At 40.7% G+C, this 19124-nt stretch overlaps 2 protein-coding genes across 4 annotated transcripts in view; one reads left to right on the top strand and one right to left on the bottom strand.

Moving 5' to 3' along the window:
- The window catches only part of slc7a14a (solute carrier family 7 member 14a), a 35615-nt gene extending 24702 nt beyond the window's left edge, over positions 1-10913 (top strand). For 2 of the 3 annotated variants that reach the window (XM_015038259.1, XM_015038260.1), the window contains 8 exons: positions 233-469; positions 1744-1961; positions 2176-2322; positions 5375-5583; positions 5664-5811; positions 6749-7244; positions 7326-7562; positions 8956-9254. In XM_015038259.1, the coding sequence (XP_014893745.1) occupies positions 233-469; positions 1744-1961; positions 2176-2322; positions 5375-5583; positions 5664-5811; positions 6749-7244; positions 7326-7562; positions 8956-9254 (1991 nt within the window). Of the gene's footprint in view, positions 1-232; positions 470-1743; positions 1962-2175; positions 2323-5374; positions 5584-5663; positions 5812-6748; positions 7245-7325; positions 7563-8955 lie in introns of all 3 variants that reach the window. The other variant, XM_015038261.1, reaches the window with a different exon arrangement.
- Positions 10914-17410: 6497 nt separating this feature from the next.
- The window catches only part of cldn11a (claudin 11a), a 7072-nt gene continuing 5358 nt past the window's right edge, over positions 17411-19124 (bottom strand). The window contains exon 3 of the mRNA XM_015038262.1: positions 17411-18449. Within this exon, the coding sequence (XP_014893748.1) occupies positions 18181-18449 (269 nt within the window). The 3' untranslated portion in view covers positions 17411-18180. The remainder of the gene's footprint in view (positions 18450-19124) is intronic.

Raw genomic sequence — 19124 nt, 5'->3', positions numbered from 1 at the left:
GATTCACGAAGAGCCTTCACTAAGCGTGCATATTATTACAAGGTCAACGCCATTATCGTTTTAATTTGACAGATCCTCAAGGGACGCTTCACTACAACCCTACAGTTCTAATCAGTTCCCTTAACTCGGCCTTTTACTCCTTGCAATATATCAGAGGGGGTGCCTGTGTGTGTGTGTGTGTGTGTGTGTGTGTGTGTGTGTGTGTGTGTGTCTTTTTTTCTCTTTACTGAAGGAGTGTGTTATGCAGAGTTTGGGGTGCGCGTGCCTAAGACCACAGGTTCTGCCTACACATACAGCTACGTAACCGTGGGAGAGTGCGTGGCTTTTTTCATCGGCTGGAACTTAATCCTGGAGTATCTGATCGGCACGGCGGCGGGGGCGTCGGCTCTCAGCAGCATGGCGGACTCTCTGGCCAATCACAGCATCAGCAACTTCATGATTTCACATATCGGCACGCTCAACGGCTTGGGTAAGAGGCCGCATTTGGTTGGGTTTTATCTTTTTGTGTGCTCATTGGTTTTATTTCATGTTGGCTGATTCATGAATTTCATGAAATGGAAATGATAGTGACTGGTTGAGTTTTTAGTTTTGCCATGTTTGGGTAATCATAACACACAGCTTGTCAGTTAATGTGAGATGTTTCAAGGTTCCATCTTTTGGCTTGTTATCTTTGCTAACCCAGTTCTGAAAATGACACAGACCGATCCAACCCTGTGTTCGTTTGAAAAAAAACAAAAAAAAAAACAGGCTTGGTTTATGAAATATTTATCAAAGAGATGTTATTTTTTGTCAAGGAATCAGAAAACAAGCCATTGGAATGGCAGATAAAACAGTCCTGGTTGGATAGGTTTAGGAAACTCTCTCCCTTGGTGCTATTTGTGTACTTAAAAGCAGAAATTTCTTGGTCGGATTTGGCCAAATTAAATATTTTGCATCCTGACGATGAAAAGCAAAAACTACACAAGCTCAGCTTTTTTTTTTCTTTTCTTTTACCCTAAATTTTGGCAGGAGTAGTTCTATGCCATCTTACTGCCAGTCATAGAAGCCAAGACCTAATGATAAGTAGCATCTGCTGCTCCATCTTGAATTATGAAAATAAAGCCTCAAACATAGCTTTCCAGTTTGAAGCCATGTGAAGAAGGCTGCTCTCTTTGGTGCAAACAGCTTTGTTTCTGAGCCGTCGCTCCGTCAGCCTCACTGTCACCGACTTGTCAGATTCTTACTTTGATGAACACAGCCAGACTAAAGCAGTTCCACCATCTGACCCAAAGTAACCTCAGCTAAACCATGAAGTGCCCTTCCCTTTACACACGCCTCTGGCAGGCCCAGCTGAATTTACCAGTGGACACTGACAACGTGGTGGGAGTGGTCACATGGCTTGCAGCGTGGCCAGCTGTTCCACGGTTTATTTGAAAAGTCCTGTCCAGCTGGTGAATTGTTCCTCCCCGCCCAGGGGGAGTCGTGGAATCTTGCTGAAAATACGCAGTTCTGGTGAAACGTGTGAACAGACTCCTCATGTTCGTGAATGTACTCTTAACTTTGGGCCTTTAAAATGTCTCTCCAACACAAATGGAAAGATTTGCGATACACATGAAGTAGTTATAAGCTGAAATTTAGTTTGCTTTTGTTGTTTTTTTGTTTTGTACATGGAATCTTTATTCTAATTGTTACCACAGCTGCTTAATGAAATACATTGATACGGCATAGTGCTTTGGGGTGTGTGTATGTGTGTGTTATTTCTAGGTAAAGGGGAGCAGTCATACCCAGATCTGCTGGCCCTGCTGATAGCCTTGCTGGTGACAGTGATCGTGGCTCTGGGAGTGAAGAACTCTGTCGGCTTCAACAACGCGCTGAACATCATCAACCTCATCGTCTGGGTTCTCATGATGATCGCCGGGCTGTTCTTTGTCAACGGAGAGAACTGGGACGAAGGGAGATTCCTACCCTTTGGCTGGTCAGGGGTATGCATGCACACTCGTAGCCGCACTTATCGGCATTGATGCATAGCTTTTGATTCTGCAGTAAGACCCGATTTCATCATCAGATCTTTTTAACCTGGCGCTCATGAATGCGAGTGACAATGTTGACAATGTGTCATCTACGGTCCGAAGCGTCCACGTGCATGCAGGGCCGGCCATCTTTTTATGAGCTACGCTTTCGTTTTGTGCGGTGCAGGTGATGCAGGGTGCAGCCACCTGCTTCTATGCCTTCATCGGGTTTGACATCATCGCTACAACAGGAGAAGAGGCCAAAAGCCCCAACACCTCCATCCCCTACGCCATCACTGCCTCACTCATCACCTGCCTCACTGCCTACGTCTCCGTGAGTTACTTCAGATTTATAATTCTCTAAGAGTATTTTGGACTCAACTTTTGCTTTTTTTTTTTTTCTTTCTTTCTTTATCAAGCATCACTGCTGCAATTTTTGTTTTTTGGAATTTTTTTATTATTCCCTTCATAATTTTCTTCTGAAAACCATAATATCACCATGGTTGCCATTAATGACTACGCCAAATTCAATTAAGAGTACGGATGTTCTGATCATCCTCACTTTTGGTGTTATGTCTGTGTGTAATTTTAAATGAAATCAAAATGTGAAATCCTAACTTTCCCCCCCCCACATCAGTTTTTAGAAGAAAAGAAAAGTCTTTATTTTTATTGCTTACTTATGTCACTGTAATCTTACAGTACAACATTAATACATCTAAATATTATAGCAAAACATATGGGCACGGGTGTCCTGCGTTTTTCTCATTTCTGTATAGACAAAGCAATGTTTTGCTTCCAGTTATAAATTCATATTTATTCCTGACCTTCACATCCTAAATTTCAACTTTTACTTTCAGTTCCCCTGAATCCCATGAATACAAACTGAGAAGGTCGTCCCGAATGTCGCATTCCTGACAGAGAGAAGAAAAGAGCCAAACGTGGGAGAGTGCATCTCCACCACAATCATGTATTCAGCTCAGACAACACAGGGTCGCCTTGTGTGTAGTGAATGGATGCTGCTGTGGGTTCTGGGGAATATCAACCAATTAAAACACAAGATTTTTTTTTTTTCTCAGATTTTACCTGAAGCAAAGATTACATCAGCTTTAGATCGCGTCTCCCTGTCACATCAGCTTCCACACGTTACCCCTGCCATGAGCTCGGAAAATGTTTTTCCCCTATTTTTAACCTCTGCCTTTCTTAGATCTGCCTCACACTGTCGGCATCCGGGAGAAACGTTCCTGCTCCCGCGAGGGTTACTGTAGATCTAGAGTGAAGTTACTGACTCATTTCTCTGGTGACAGAGATTCTGAAAGATGCTGGAGTTACAGACTGTAGCAAACATTTTTTAATTTCTACGACGGTAGAAGTTCTTATTTTTCACTTGTTTCTCTGATGAGTATTCATAATCATATTCTTTGGTTGTTGTTATTAAATGACTTATAATGGTAGTGAGGGACAAACTGTTCTTTTACAAAAAAAAAAAAAAAAATTGAGTTTACCAATTTGAGTTTAAGCTTGTCGGCTGAGGTCTTTATAATTTTTCTTGAAACACAGACAGGCTTTTTTTTTATAGTAAATACTTTCTAATATTTGTTGTTTTGTAAATAATAATTAGCTTATGGACAATATCTACTGAAATAACCATAGCATAACATGATTGGTTGATATGACGAAAGGTTTTTAGAATGGATCTGGAGAAAAATTCAAAAATTCAAAAATTTTAGGGAATAAGTGTGATGATTTTATACTTTTAGAACCTCGATTACGCTGGCTAAGGCAAGTAAGATCCTACATAATCTGTGTTTACTGGTGAGGACTTCACTGCTCCAGCTTAACTGAAGGATTAGGTGATCATTAGGGTCATTACTATTTAAGAATGGTCATAAACTGCACAGCTCCAAAGCGTTATCCCTAATTTTCCTTCCAATGAGTTACAGTTACCTTTAGCAACTATATTTTTAGCAATTCCATCTGCATCTAATGTAAAACAGGAGACGGGACTCTGTGGTGCTAATATTTACTATCTTCAATAGTTGTGCCAATAATAATAATAATAATAATAATAATAATAATAATTATGTCGCCAGACTTACTGACACTCTGCTAAAGATTCAGCAGATTTTATTCCAGTAGAATAACATCGTGCTGAAAATGCTGGAAATTTTTTTAACTTTTAAGTACATTTCTGATGTAATTTTCAGCCATAAAATTAAATGCATCACCCCTGCTGTTAATATTTTGTACAACCATGTATGCCATAACACCTGACAAGGTATCAGGCGCTTTTCTACATTTTTATACTAGCATTATTATTTTTATTTCATTTTGACCACCTCGACTTGTGTGGTGATGAGGTAAACATGTCGGTGTTCTGGTTGTTTTAAACTTTTTGTGATTATTATTATTATTGCTTTGGCTGTGGATATAGGCAAGATTAATAAAGCACCTATTGTCATCCACCAGTTTCTCACTTACTGTAGGCAACATAGATCTACCTCAGGTTCTTTTATATTTCCTGTTTTGGAGAGTTAGAAAAAAAAAACGTGCCTTTCTCCTACACAATATTTAAACTCCAGAGAAACAGAAAGCAACTATTTATTACTCTAATCAACTTAAACAGTCAAGTAATATAAAAAAGTCAATGAAAACTAGTAATAAATGCCAGTGAGTTTTTTTAACAAAATAATATTTGTTTCTTAAATTTTTTTTCCTGATTAAAGAATCAGTTTTTTAGTTTATTTTTTTAAACTAAAAAAATAATGATTTCAGGGTGACATTATGCCTGTTAACTTGTCTAACATATTTATCAGAGGTACCAATAATCCATCGTGTATCCTTGCTGAGCTATTAGTAGTTTCCAAACAGAGCAGTGGTGAAAAAATTTGCTAATGGCATTTCCTGCCAGGGGGGCTAAATCTTTAATTGAAACACATTTCTTTATTTCAGCTGTGTGGGGTTCATCTTTTTAATCACTCTCTCTTTTCTGTGGCGGTTATGCAAATCCAGCTCTTTTGCAGCACAGCCACTGTGACAGATGGCCCTGCGTGATTTCACACATCAGACGCAAGGACAAAAACATCCAGACACACACACAGAAAGAGAGCGAATAACGACTAATGAGCAATTTGCATGCGATGGGGAGAGCCGAGCACAATATTACTGTAAAGCCAAACTGTAAGACTGTAGTTCTCATTCAGCAGCAGCTAGAGTCTAATAAAACGTCCTTCCTTTTTCTCTTTCATGAAAGGTTTTTGCTTCATATTTCAGTGAGAATTTGACGGCTTGTCGCTCTATTTTTGTGTATTTTTGCATGTAAAATGGTTAAATGTCCTCATCTTTGTCAAAAGCTAAAGGTCGTAGCATTATTTGTGCCTTTCCTGCAGGTCTCTGTGATACTGACGCTTATGGTCCCGTACAATGAAATCGATGCAGACGCCCCGCTGATGGAGATGTTCTCCAGGCACGGCTGCATGTTCGCAAAATACATAGTAGCTGTGGGGTCCATAGCTGGACTCACTGTGTCCCTACTGGGGTCCCTGTTCCCCATGCCGAGGGTCATCTATGCTATGGCAGGGGATGGTCTTCTGTTTAAGTAAGTCTGTGCTCTTGCTGTATGTCGTTTAGTTTTCGCATCTGGAGAAACGACGTATCTTCACCGCTCTGTGTGTGTAGGTTCCTGGCCAACGTCTCTTCATACACGGAGACCCCTGCTGTGGCCTGTGTGGTGTCTGGGTTTCTGGCTGCCCTTCTGTCCCTTCTGGTCAGCCTCAGAGACCTGATAGAGATGATGTCCATTGGCACCTTGCTGGCCTACACTCTAGTGAGTGATAAGTACCGGTGCTGGGAACGTGTTTTTACATGTGTAACATCTAACCACAAAAGAGGACGCCTTCTTTTTCTGCTTTTGTCCTTCTTAACTTTCAATTCTTTAGCTGCTTTGGATTCCGTAACTAAACTTATGCCTTGTTTGCATTGAGCTGTATGGAGCCTGAGTTGGTGGGGTTCGCCATTTTATGGCCCGGCATATTCAGGAGAGCTTTCCACCGCCAGCAGGCAGGGTTAAACCCAAATAGCTAACAGTGCATTGTACGAGTGCAAAAAGAAACCTAATGCACCAGCATGTCTCATACTTGGTGCAAGCAGTGGCGTTTTTCTGTCCTCCAATCAATGGACTGTGTTGTATGATGCCAGTGGTTCAGCACCAGTACAACGGTGCATTATAGGTCATTTCTATGAGCTACTTTAACAATGGAAGAAGACAAAAATGCTTACTGAACCGCATTGACCACACAGAGATGAGGCATTGTGATCTATTGCAGTATTTACTTGTACTTTTATCACTTTTTTAAATCACACAATAGACTCAAATTTTATTGTATTTTACTGAAAATGTCTTGTGATAAGCCAACTCAAAGTACCTTCAAAAAAGTGCGTTATTTTGCGTCCTCTTCACGATAATGTTCTACTTTGTGTTTGTCTAAGACATAAAATCCCAATGGAAACGACAGAGGTTTGTCATTTTTAAATGCTGAAATGTCTGAAGGTACAAGACACAATAGCAGTATACAAAATATAGTATGCAAATTGGACTGAGTTTAGCAATGGAGACATTATGATCTGTGTGGGGCCAATAAAATATCAGCAAAAAAAAAGCAGGTGTAATTATTTAATATAAATGCAGGATAGCTTCTGTATGTGTATGTTAACTTAAGAGGGAATAAAGAAAAAAAGACAAACTCCTCTCTCTCTCTGCGCAGGTAAGCCTTTGCGTGCTCCTCTTGCGTTACCAACCCGAGGGCGACATCCACGGCTTCGTGAACTTTCTCTCCGAGGAGCAGAAGAAGAAGAAAAAGGAAGGGATTCTGGCCGAGTGCGAGAAAGACGCTTGCTCGCCGACCAGCGAGGCCGACGAGTACGGCGGTCAGACCACGAACACCTGCGGGGCCAAAAACCTGCCGTCGCTGGGCGACAACGAGATGCTGATTGGGAAACCAGACAAAAATGCGTACAGCGCCAGCCATCCCAACTACGGCACGGTGGATATGGCAACCGGCATCGAAGCAGAGGAGTCAGAAGGAGGGATGTCTCGACGGCTCAAGAAGCTGATCGGACCTCGCTACTACACGCTGAGAATCCGTTTAGGCCTCCCTGGGAAAATGGACAGGCCAACTCCGGTCACGGGGAAAACTGTCACCGTGTGCGTGCTGCTGCTGTTCGTCTTGTTCTTCGCTTTCTGCTCCTTCATCATTTTTGGTAGGAACAAATCGACGATGCTTTCGTCCAAGGTACGAGGGTACCGCAACATCCAGTCACAGTTTGTTCCCTCTGTTTCAGGAGCTGACTTTATCACAGAGGGTCGTTGGTGGGCCTTGCTGCTACTAATCTTCCTCATCATCTTCATTGCCCTGCTGATCATCATCATCCTCCAGCAGCCAGAAAACCCCAAGCGGCTGCCTTACATGGCTCCCTGCGTGCCGTTCGTACCTGCTTCAGCCATGCTGGTCAACATCTACCTCATGCTTAAGCTCTCTGCCATCACCTGGATTCGATTTTCAATCTGGTGCCTCGTTGGTAAGCAGACACTTTCACAAAGACTTTTTGTTTGCCAGAAAAAAAAAAAAGGTTTGATGCGGAGAGAATCCAGGTATTATCCAGGACAGATAGAAACAATGTTTTGGTTTCAAGCAATAACTCTGCTCAGATTATTTCCAATAACAGAAGAAATTATTCATTTAATGGCTCGATTTGCCAAGAAACCCTGATGTTTATTTCTTTAGCCGGAACAAAAGCGTATCGGGTTTTCTTTTCATTTCTTCCTCGGTTGTAAGCTAATTTTTTAAACTGTGCAATTCCTCTTTTAAAATTATTGAGTAAAACCTGTAGTTTCCTCTATTTTGCTTGTTTTCTCAGATTTGATCACGTTTTGGCCGTAATCTCAAATTTATTTTATTGGCAGAGTACACAACCCAGTGGCAAGTTTACCAAATAAGGTGTGAAAAATGTGGCACTCGTTGTAGAATCAAAGCCAACAATAATCTATTCTTTCTTATTATTCTTTGTAAATTACATTGAGATAAGTTAGATTTAACGGGACCACCTGTGAACAGAGATGTTTTAAGTCTTGCCACATATTCTTGTTAGGATTTTGTTCCAGACTTTAACTAGACCATCCCAACACAGGCGAACGATTTGATCAAAGCAATTCCATTACATAACTTGTATGTCTGAGGTCGTCGTCCTAACCAAATCACAATAATTTAGCAACTTTTTTCCAAGCTTTCTTTCAGGATTACCTTGTATTTCATTCAGTCCAACTTTGTATCAGTTTACACCAGCTTTCCAGTTCTTCATGTTGTTTCATGCAAACACAAAGCGGTTGCTCCGGGTAATGTGCAGTACAAATTATGCGTTAAGGACAAAAAAGTAAATTTGTGTTTTACCAAACCTCCTTGTTCCACTTGTTTGTTGTGCAGCCAATCTGGTTTGTAGCAAACTGCACACTTTGATATTCTTTGTATCGGAACATAAAATCCCATTAAATCATATTGAAGTCTGTGATTGTAATGTGACAAAAGTTGGTGGAGTACTATTTAAAAGATTCACACAGACATAAGGAAAACTAGAACAAAGTGTTAGATATGTTTGAGCTGTTCTTTACAAGTAAAGGTTAAAAGTAATAAAAAAAAAATAGATTGATTTTAATTTGCATTTCAGTTTTTGTGGTCATGACACATCATGCTTATATGTTCAGTAAAAATGAACAGCTCCTCATTGCGCATGAAACTTATATTTGCTTGACGATCTCAGATTGTTTGTGCAAAATTTGATACTCGAGCGTTTTAGATATCGGTGGAAAAAGTCACTCCTCCTGGCCGCTCTTTCATACGGGTCGTTACTTCATATGGGGCGTTACTTCACGCTGAACATCTGCGTTCAGTGAGATGTTTCCATGTGTCCCTTCAAGGTGTGCTTATCTACTTCGGCTACGGCATGTGGAACAGCACTCTGGAGATCACGGCCAGAGAGAACGAGGTGCACGCCTCCACCTACCAGCGCTACGATCAGGGCGTGGACGAAGGCTTCTGCGGCTTCGACGACGACTTCTACCCGCCTGCGACTGACGCCTGGGGCGCGCCCGGCGGGGGATTAGAGGCGACTCCGCCTCCAAAGGCGAAACCTGAAAGTGACGGGATTTCGTCGAAAGGTGGAGGCAGAACCATTGCTAACAACGGCCTAGCGGAGGAGGATCCCATGGACTTCTGAAGGGGACTGACGTCTGTGTTACATTGAATGTACTGCCTTGTCTGCTGCCTGGGGGACGGGGAAGGGGCGGTGTGCGAGCGCACGACTGATTACGGGGCGTGCGAGTGTGTGTGTGCGTGTGTTTGCATGCTTGCACGAGTGTGTATTTGTTTTAGGTATCAAACCCCCCCGGGCTAGATGGTTTTTGGTTAGTACAACGGTTTGTCTTTTACCTTCGTCAACTTTGCTTTAGGATGCTGCCCCCTCCACATACACACACACACACACACACACAAATGTGGACATAAATGTCTTCACGCTTTCACAGATCCAGACTCTTTAATCAACATGTGAGAAAAGTGCGAACAAAGTGGGAGATTTGTGTTTTGGTGATGGAAGTGGAGAAACGACATGCTGTACCGAGCAACTTTTTAACTGTGTAGTCAAGAACTTTGGCACAGGAGAGAAATGAAGGGTGATGAGAGGGTCGTAGATGAGTCAGCAACTGTCTTCCTGTTCCAGCACAGGCAGACAGACAGGAAACTATCACGGCAGCGCGATTAATACAAAGGCCTTCCGAGGGCAAAGAAGTCTAACTCTGTCTGTTGTCAGCTTTTGTACAAAAACCTGAAGAATTTGTCTAAAACACATTCTTAAACCTAAGCTGAACATCTAGCCTGAGGGGGTTTCCACCGGGGGATTTGGGGTAAAGGGTGTCGATGTTTTCTGTGACGACTAGTTCTTGGACTTTGCTTGTAATAGTGCCTTCATCAACTATGTGTGTTTTTTCTGGTCGTGTCAGTTCTCTACTTTGATTTTTTTTTTTGTTTTTTTTTTTGTTTGGCCTGTGTATGTGTGCGTTCTGTTGTACTGTGCCTTGCAAAAGTATTCACAAACCCTGAACTTTCCATATTTTTGATATGTTCCAATTACAGGCCTCAGCCTGTTTCAATTGGGTTTTAAGTGACAGAGCAAAACAAAATAGAATTTGTTGTCAAACCAATCCTTTGCAGCTCCGGCTGGAATTGTTGGAAGATCTGGAATTGCTGGAAAGTCTTTCCCTGCTGTTTTATGTATAAAAGTTAACTTTCAGGTTTCCCTTTTTTTTTAACTCCACCCACTGTCCTTCAACTCTTTCTAGCTCATTATTCACCATGGTCGGGTGGGAGGTGAGTAGAGGGGTGTTCAGACATTTTGGCCTCATCTGACCAAACCATTTTCCAAATGTTTGGTGTGTCTCCTAAGGTTGATGGGAAACTGCAAATGGGACTTCCTACAGCTTACTACTTCTCTCCCCTTTTCCCTAAATCCCAGATTTGTGGACTTCACAGCTAATAGTTGCCATTTGAACAGATTCTTATTCCTGAGGTGTGGGTCTCCGCAGCTCCTTCATTGTTGCCACGGGGCTCCTGGCTGCTTCTCTGATAATACTCCCCTGCTAGGTTAGGTTTATGGCCAAGTCTTCATATGTTTACATTTGTGTCATTCTTCCCATTTTTGATTGATGGATTAAACAGAACTTTGTGTAATCTTCAAATGCTTAAGACATTTTTTTTGGCCTACCCTTGCTTTAGTCGTTCCTACAACTTCATCTCTGCCCTGACTGGCATTTTTCTTGCTCTTCACGATGCTGTTTGTTCTCTGATGTTTCCTACGCACTACTTTGTATTTGTCTATCACGCAAATTCTCAATACAGTACAGAAAGTTGAAGTTTGGAAAATGTAAAAAAAAAAAAAAAAAGTGTACATACTTTTACAAGGCATTGTACAGTAAGTGCACTCAAATTTGAGTTTCATGTGAATTTCTCTGTCCGTGTTTGCACTGAGTGGGCTCTTCAGGATTTTTTATTTTCAAAGTATGTTTTGTTGTTCCCCCTCGCATGGAAGTGAAATCCATCCACCTGCTACCAAAAACAAAATGTGCAACGTGAATTGCCAATCAAGTTGTAGAGATTAGACCCGGTACACAGACACAGACAGAGAGAATAGGTAGAATCCTAGTGGGCGACCTGCAGTGTTTTCTGTGTGCTTTTTGTATTCGAGCTTATGAGGTTCTTTCTCTTTGTCAGACCTGTAAGTAATTCATTCTCTCTTTAGTTTTTGGAAAGGTTTTTTTTTTTTTTGTTAACTTTTTTATCGGTGAGGAGAAAGGAGAAGCTGAAATCGAATCCTTCCTATTTATATAATCTCTTCTCTCCTCCTCCTTCACGGTTTTCCGTCACTTTATCTTTCCAAATTTCCATCTGACGTTTTCTTCTCCAGCCCAGCTCTTTCATCTTTCATTTACCATCTCCCTCCCCTCTTGACATCAATCGGGCCATGTCGGCAGAAAGTAACCTCTCCGAGTCGCAAGTAATGGGCCACCAGAGATCGGCTTGCACTCTGGAAACGTAACAGCAATCTGCTTATGGTCTGTCGATTCGCTCGCTACTTTTTGATTTAATAGTCTCCGCTATCCGTCATCTGATTCGTAACCAGCACTCATTTTGCTGCTGGCAGTTCGGCTCAAGTGTTGTCCCGAGCTAAACTTTTACCCTTATGCTTTTGTAGTTTATTTTTTTTTATTTTTTTTATGTGTGTTGCATATATAGACATTTGTCTCAACGTCCCAAAGAGATTGAATTATTGCATTCAAAACGCGGGCTTGTTGTTGCAGCTAAAAATAAAAGACAAGCACTTGTTGGAGAAAGAGCTTTACATCAAAAAAGAAACATATGCAGAGATATTTCTTTATACAGTAAGTGGGGTTTTTACAAACAACCAAATAGCACACTGTTATGCTATGACGCTGAGGGTGGGTGTGGGGGGTAAGGGATGCTCCTTCAATTGCTTCTGGTGCTGCTGTCTGCCCCGATTGTTGCCCCTCTACCTTTTCCTTGTGCGCCCCCGTTGCTGCATTGGTCCCTTTCAGGGAAGCCTTATTTGTCTGTTGCACTAAATCTAAGGATGCCACGCTGAACAACCTCCCACCTGTCCTCCTCTCCCCCCACCGTAATCATCAAAAGCTTGAAAGACAAAAAGGAATTTCTTTGCGGTTCTGGAAATGTTAAAGGAACGTTCTTATGCAAATGTTTCATGAACTTACTGTCGTATTTAACCAGGGCTCGTCAAAGGTAAGGATTTGAACATCACAATGATCTGGTTTATTGTAAGGACTGATTTTTCTCATCAATTTTCCTTTTTAAATGAAATTAAAATTAAGAAATCAGAGCTGAGGATAACTAAAATACCATCGGTTGTCTAGTTTTAAGCACGTTTGCGTCAGAAATGAACATATTCAGAGATCCTGGAGAGTTAGCAACTATTTCTGCTCTGCAAGTATTGGCTTTTGCACACATTGAAACGTGCAGTTCATTGTCTTTTATATCGCTAAGCTAGGGGCGGGCGATATAACAACGTCAAATTGTGAAGAATTAGAATTTAGTATTGTAATACCAAATTCACTATCAGTTTTAGACCCAACCTGCACTTCTACATGCTTTTGTTCTATATTGTTGGAAAAAAGTGAATGTCTACAGCTTATTAGACTGTCAGGAAAAAAATAAAACCAATAGAAGTTAATAGGTGTGCTCCACCAACAGGTGGTGGTAACATTGACATTAAAGACTTCGACGTTTGACAGAAGAAACGTCTGAGTGGCTACAGCGGTCAAAAGCCAAAGAATCTCTCAAAAAGCATCAAACCAGGCTTGGTTTGATGCCGTTTATCAATTCAGATTGTGTTCAGACAGAACCGACTAATCCTGATATAATATTTACATTACATCACAACTGAGTAGAAAATGTGCTCTTTATTTGAGTTGTCTTTGAAATTAGGTTTTAAGGTAAACTGAAAAAATATCTTTGTAGTAATGTTCTCTGACCTAAATGTTTTTTTTTCTTTAACTGCATTTGTATAGAAAATTTTTGCTCTTGATTTTACTATTAAAAAAAAAAAAGTGATATTTTGACTATATCGCCCACCCCTATGCTCAGTTGGAATATCTTACATGACCACATCAGTTTCCTCCCCCGTCTCTGTTCAAAACTTTCAAAAGCTTTACAGTCACAGCCAAAAACAAACATGCAGATTCATTTGATTCCACGTCTCAGATTCTGGACTGTACAGTCATCTTTTTTTTTATTCATTTATTTATTTTTTTTGTTCTGTATATTTGAATCAAAGACTTTGTGAACGCATGTGCAGTGCAGACGTATGTGACTGTGTGTTCTGACGTCCGCTCGTGCTCCACGCCTGCGCCTAAATGTGACCGTCTGCTGAATGTCCAGCATGTTTCTTGTGCACAAGGTTCAGTTTCTAAATATTGTACTTGCATGTGGTTACGGATCTCAACGGGACACAATAGACATTTTGGCGAAACCAAATTCGGGCTTAGTTCTTCTCTGCCTTGGAGCCCTGGTTTGTTTCAGAGGATGAAACACATAGTTTCTTTTGTTTGTTTGTTTTATTTAAAAAAAAAAAAATTAGCTACCAAAAGCACTGCCTAGGATTCTTCTCTTGTTCAGTCTAATAATCTCTCTCTTTTTAAATATATATTTATATTTATTCCAACCTAAAATTTAAAAACCCACTTGTTCACTCCACTAGGTATGGAAACCACGGCTCCATTTGACAGAACTATGTAGCAAACAGTCTGATTTCCTGGCTGACTTCCTTCACACCCTTTGTCATACATCCATAATATACACACTGAAAACTGCTGGGTTTAAAAACAGACCAATTGGGGTCCTTTTGCAAAGTCAAACATGGACCAGCTCACCACAACCTGGTTGTGGGTTACCACCATACCGGGTGGCGTCGCAGAGGTCGTGTGAAACAATGTGGTAGTGAAAGGACGTAGTTGAAATCCTCACTTTCCTGCACGGGATCAGTTTTGTTTGGCTCTAAAAGTCACATCAAACCGATGCTACAGATGTGGTGATTGGAAGGGAAGTCAAACTATGGATTCACAGTCTGTCATTCATTTGGCTCAGACACGTAGAAAAAACAATTCACATCTTACTAGCTTTTATTTCGTCCTGTTGAAGAAGTTTTGATCAGTTCTTTGTGTAGTTCAGAACTTCTCTTACCCCCCCCCAAAAAAAAAAAAACATAATTCGTTTGCTCACCTATTTTGACCTACCCAACAGCATTATTCTGGCATTCCGATTAAAGAAACAACCCAGCAGTTTTTGTTTCTGTTTTTTTATGTGAATTTCTCCTCTCAACCACAACCAAGCCAAAGTACTTTTTTTTTTCACTTTTAATTTACAGAAATCAAGTTTCCTTATCTGCAGTAGTGCCGACTTCCTTGGTATGATCAGCTTATAAGCTATTTTACAACAAGCACCCATGGTTTCTTTTATTAGGAAATGCAATGTTTTTCTGTGAGTCACCAGCTACAAGCAAAAGCTACGATCCAGACACAAAATACAATGCTAAAGAAGAGTGACCGACAAAAAAAAAAAAAAAAAGAGAGTATTTTTCTACAGCTGTTTCCCATCTACACGACCTCCTCGGGTGGGTGTGCCGAGCCGAACTAGGTGGGGTTATCGGTCTGTGCTTCATGAGTGTTTCTTTAATCACAAGGAGGCCTGATATAAACTGCTAAAATCTATTTTTTGAATAAACGTAGTCTCTAGAAATGTAGAGCTAATTTCTTTAATTGTCTTCAAATTGGTTGCTGTAGATGTCGATAGGGCTTCAGATGGTTTAGGCAAACTGAAGAGAAAAACAAGGCTGGAAATTATTTTATTATCAGGCTATAAGAGCTAAACTACATTTTTTTTTAAAAATTATATAATCTAGACTTTTGCCACTGTTGCTTCTCAAGTCAGCTACTCTGTGTTGATTTTGTCCTGGAGAAGGAATGCCATGTTCTGCACATGTTCAGTGTTTGCGGCCAAGTGTCCAGTCAGTGTGTGTAAGACTTGTTGAGATTGGCTTCCCTCGCGTTGGCTAAATATTCTGTTGCTCTTCTGTAAATTTGCCACAAAGCTGTATATTATTGTTGTGTTTGTTTCTTTGGAATTTGTGATTACTTTTTATCCTAGGTGCACAATTTTTTTCTTTTCTTTCTTTTCTTTTTCTTTTTGCTGAACTGTTAATATTGCTTCCATGTATTAATGAAAAGTTATTTATTGCAAAGATTAAACAGAGGTTTGTTCATTTATTGACATATGCAATAAATAGAGACATGCAGTCACGGAATATAAAGTGCACACACGTTCAGTCTTGCATGCAGTTTCAAACCAGATGGTTGCATTGCACCGACGTTCATTCAAACATTTTCCTGTTTTAGTTCATACAGGGTTACCGTTTTTTCCAGTAGCCAGATTATGTCGCGTTTGCATGACGAGCGAGACGAAAATCTGTAGTTAATTCTTTTCTACCAATCTTTATTTTAACTCTTCAAATTCGGACGATGAAATTGAAGAGTGAGCTCCAACAAGATTTCTAACGTTGCCTTTGGATTAATAGCTTTTTTTTTTTTTTTGCACTTTTCATACAAGCGTTCTACGTCAAAACATTTTCAGGTCTGCATGCTCAAAATAAAGGAGACCAAGGTAGTAGTCAGTAATGATCCTCAGGATTTTTTTTTTTTTTTGTAAGACAAACTCAACAGGAGCTACGGGTGGGGGCGGGGGGGAATGGAAATGAGAAATGAGATTTTAAGGCAAAGTCAGGATATTAAACCATATTATGAGTTTTGAATCTCTCAAGAAGGAGTGTTCAGTCTATTATCTGAATATGGAAGGATAATTAAAAAAACATAAATCTTAAGGAAATGTGCGACTCGCCTAAATTAACACAAGTAAGAGTAGCTAAGAAGCTATTATATAACTAGCAACTTATTATGTAAGTTGCGGGTTCCACAAGTCTGGCCTTTAAACTCACCAAACATGCGAAAGAAGGCATTCTGGGCAGATGGGATGTAAATTTGACTTGTTATCTTACGTGAATGACGCCACAGTTTATGTGAAGGAAAGCAAGTCTCTCCACGAAACAAAGAGGTGGCGGCGTCATGCTGTGGGAGCCATTTTCTTCAACTGTAACAGCGAAATGATTTGCTCTGTTTTACTTGGGCCTCTTACTGCAATGCTTAAAAAGTATCATTTTTGTACTTCTTTCATTAGTTTCAGAAACAAGAGCAGGTTAGCAGTGGTTCCCGATGCAACGCAGTTAACCAACAGCTTATGGATCCTAGAAACTCGAGCAGAAAATTAAATAAGCATAAAGAGCTGGGGAGTTGTGCCATGTGTTTAATCATAGTGTATTAAATATCATTATTCCGTCAACACAGGACAGCTTATTTGCTCAGGATCCTTCCATCTGTCTCTTGTGAAGTCGACGGCTCCATACCAGGAATGGCTTCCCCTTTTCAGGGAACACACGCTCAGACGCTGTGATGACATACCGGCAACCGCAGACATGCCAGGAAATCACAGAAGAGGTAAAAATGAAACAGTAACCGAGTGAAGATCAGTGATGTGCGAGCGCGTTTGTATCCGTTTAAAGATAAGCTGACGACAAAGAGAAATCACACGATGTTCTCGTCTGTGCAGTGACTCAGCGACCTTGATTTGGGCAAAGGAGTAGACGCATCAGGCACAGTTATCACCCACTGTGCGTGTGTGTGTGTGTGTGTGTGCGGTTACCAGAAGAGACTGGGAGGCTGAGTCTGTGGGACAGATTCTTCTGTGCTTATCTCAGTCAAGGTCACAGAGATTACAGAAATACACCACAAATTGCTAATGTTGTTCGCACAAAGACTTGGATATGTCAAGACAGTCAATGCGAGTCACCGATCTGCAGCGGAAATCGCATCACGCGGTATTTTACGTATGCAAGCAAATTTCTATTATTGTTTAAAACATGACGAGTGAGATAAAAAAAAATTAAACAAAAACATCACATCAGAATACCGCAGATGAGAAAATTGCACTCTTAAAAAACCCCCGCTGAGTTCAGAAGAAACCAGTCTGCAAATAGAACCAGACATGGTTTGATTTAACACTGGTAGTGTTTTGTGTTTTTTAGTATTCAGACGTCTGGTTTGTCTATATAAGAGACTAGAAGGATCCTCCAATTTCGACAGTTCAGGAACTTAGTTGTTATATTTTAGTGGCGTAGTTCCATTCAGAAATTACATCCATTGGTTGTAACAGTTTTAAGAAATAAACTAATTAATAAAAGTTTTTTTTTTTTTTACATGCCTGCAAAACATAAATAGCAGCTCGACACTAGGACGTGTGGTTAAGAAATGTTTTAATGCCGCATGTTTGTCAAACAAGTGATCATTACACCTAAAACAACAAAATTAGTTAAAAAAAAAGTGTATATCTGAAACGTGACATTTAATTTTTGCTCTTTGTTGACTGTTAAAACAACAACAAAAACATTTACTCTGTAAATTCCAATTCTTTTACAAAGATATAAACTCTGCTTGGTAAACCTTCACGTCAGGTCTAGCTGAACACAGCGCTAAATCGTTTTAATCAAGTCCATCACTCAGGAGTTAGTAATACTGTCCCCAAAAAAACAAAAACAAAAATCCATGTACAGAAGAACAATTTAGCTAAAACAAAAATTAACACAACAACCACACCCATATTTGATCAAAAGAAAAATATTAAAGAGATTTAAAATTGTACTCGGTGACAAAGACCCTGATGAGATTCGGTCACCAGGGTACTCATTAGACAAACCTTTGTTATTATGAGATTGTACATTTATGTAACAGTGGGGTGAGTCTGCGCCACACCTCTTTGTGTGGAGGTTGGAAAATTGGCACTTTAGGACAAAAACAAGGATCAAACTGTTTGTAATTAAATGTTCTATCTCTGTGCTGTTTGCGTCTACATCCCTTCACATCGTACGGTAAAACACGGACGTCGTAAATGTTTGCCTTTTGTGCAAATGTCTCTATGTACAAAGAATCCCCGCGGGACCGCCGGCGTCTCCAACCTTAGACGTGGGCACTTTTGGCGTGATGGTTGGAGGAGGCGGCTGGCAGGCTGCCGCCTCCGTGTTTGGAGTAGTAATAGTGGTTGTTGTCCTGGTAGCTGCGTGGAGAGGAGGCAGAGGAGTCCGACGAGCACATGAGCATCACGCCGCCCAGCAGGCAGAAAACGGTGCCCACCCATCCGGCGTAGAGGGAGAAGCCGAAAGACATGAGGCCGAGCTCTTGGTTGGCACCGATGGGGAACCAGATGGTTGGCACCAAAGCGCACAATGCTAAAGAGGCAGAGAGGAAAAAGTCTTTGTTAGGCATTCATACGGTGCAGACAAATACACTCAAAGACCTTGTGCTTGACGGCACCAAAAGAAACTAAAGGGGGCGTTGTGGGTGCTGTGGTGGTGCAGGGGTTAAACACAACCCCACGTAAGGAGGTCTTACTGTCGCAGGTTCGATTCCCAGCCTGGTGACCTTTGCCGTGTGTGTCTTTACCCTACTTTCCTGCCCTGGCACTTTCAAATAAAGGCCACTAGAGTCAAAAAAATCTTAAAGAAAAGAAACTAAATGGATGAAATTGCTTAAGTGTATTCATTAATGTACCAAGACAAATATGTTGTTTTAAAAGGGGCGTTTTTTTTTTATTTTATATATACATATATGAGCACATACACACAAAAAGCTTGGTTATTTTATAACCCAAAGTGCTTTGGTTTATGTTGTTGGTACGGAATATGGGCAGTTTTAGCCAAAAATTGAGTTTAGTACAAGCCTGATTCTTCACATATGTCCATATTGTGCTATACAACCATAAATTATAAGTTAAACCAGGAAATGGCATGAAGGTAAGTTACGTTATTTAATATTGTTAATGTGGTGGTAGCCCTGCGACAGACTGGCGACCTGTCCAGGGTGAACCCCGCCTCTCGCCCAGAAAGTTAGCTGGAGATAGGCAC

Source organism: Poecilia latipinna, unplaced genomic scaffold, assembly GCF_001443285.1.
Source record: "Poecilia latipinna isolate Pla-1442-1.1 unplaced genomic scaffold, P_latipinna-1.0 Scaffold436, whole genome shotgun sequence".
Lineage (NCBI taxonomy): Eukaryota > Metazoa > Chordata > Actinopteri > Cyprinodontiformes > Poeciliidae > Poecilia > Poecilia latipinna.
This window is presented reverse-complemented; position numbering and strand designations above follow the sequence as displayed.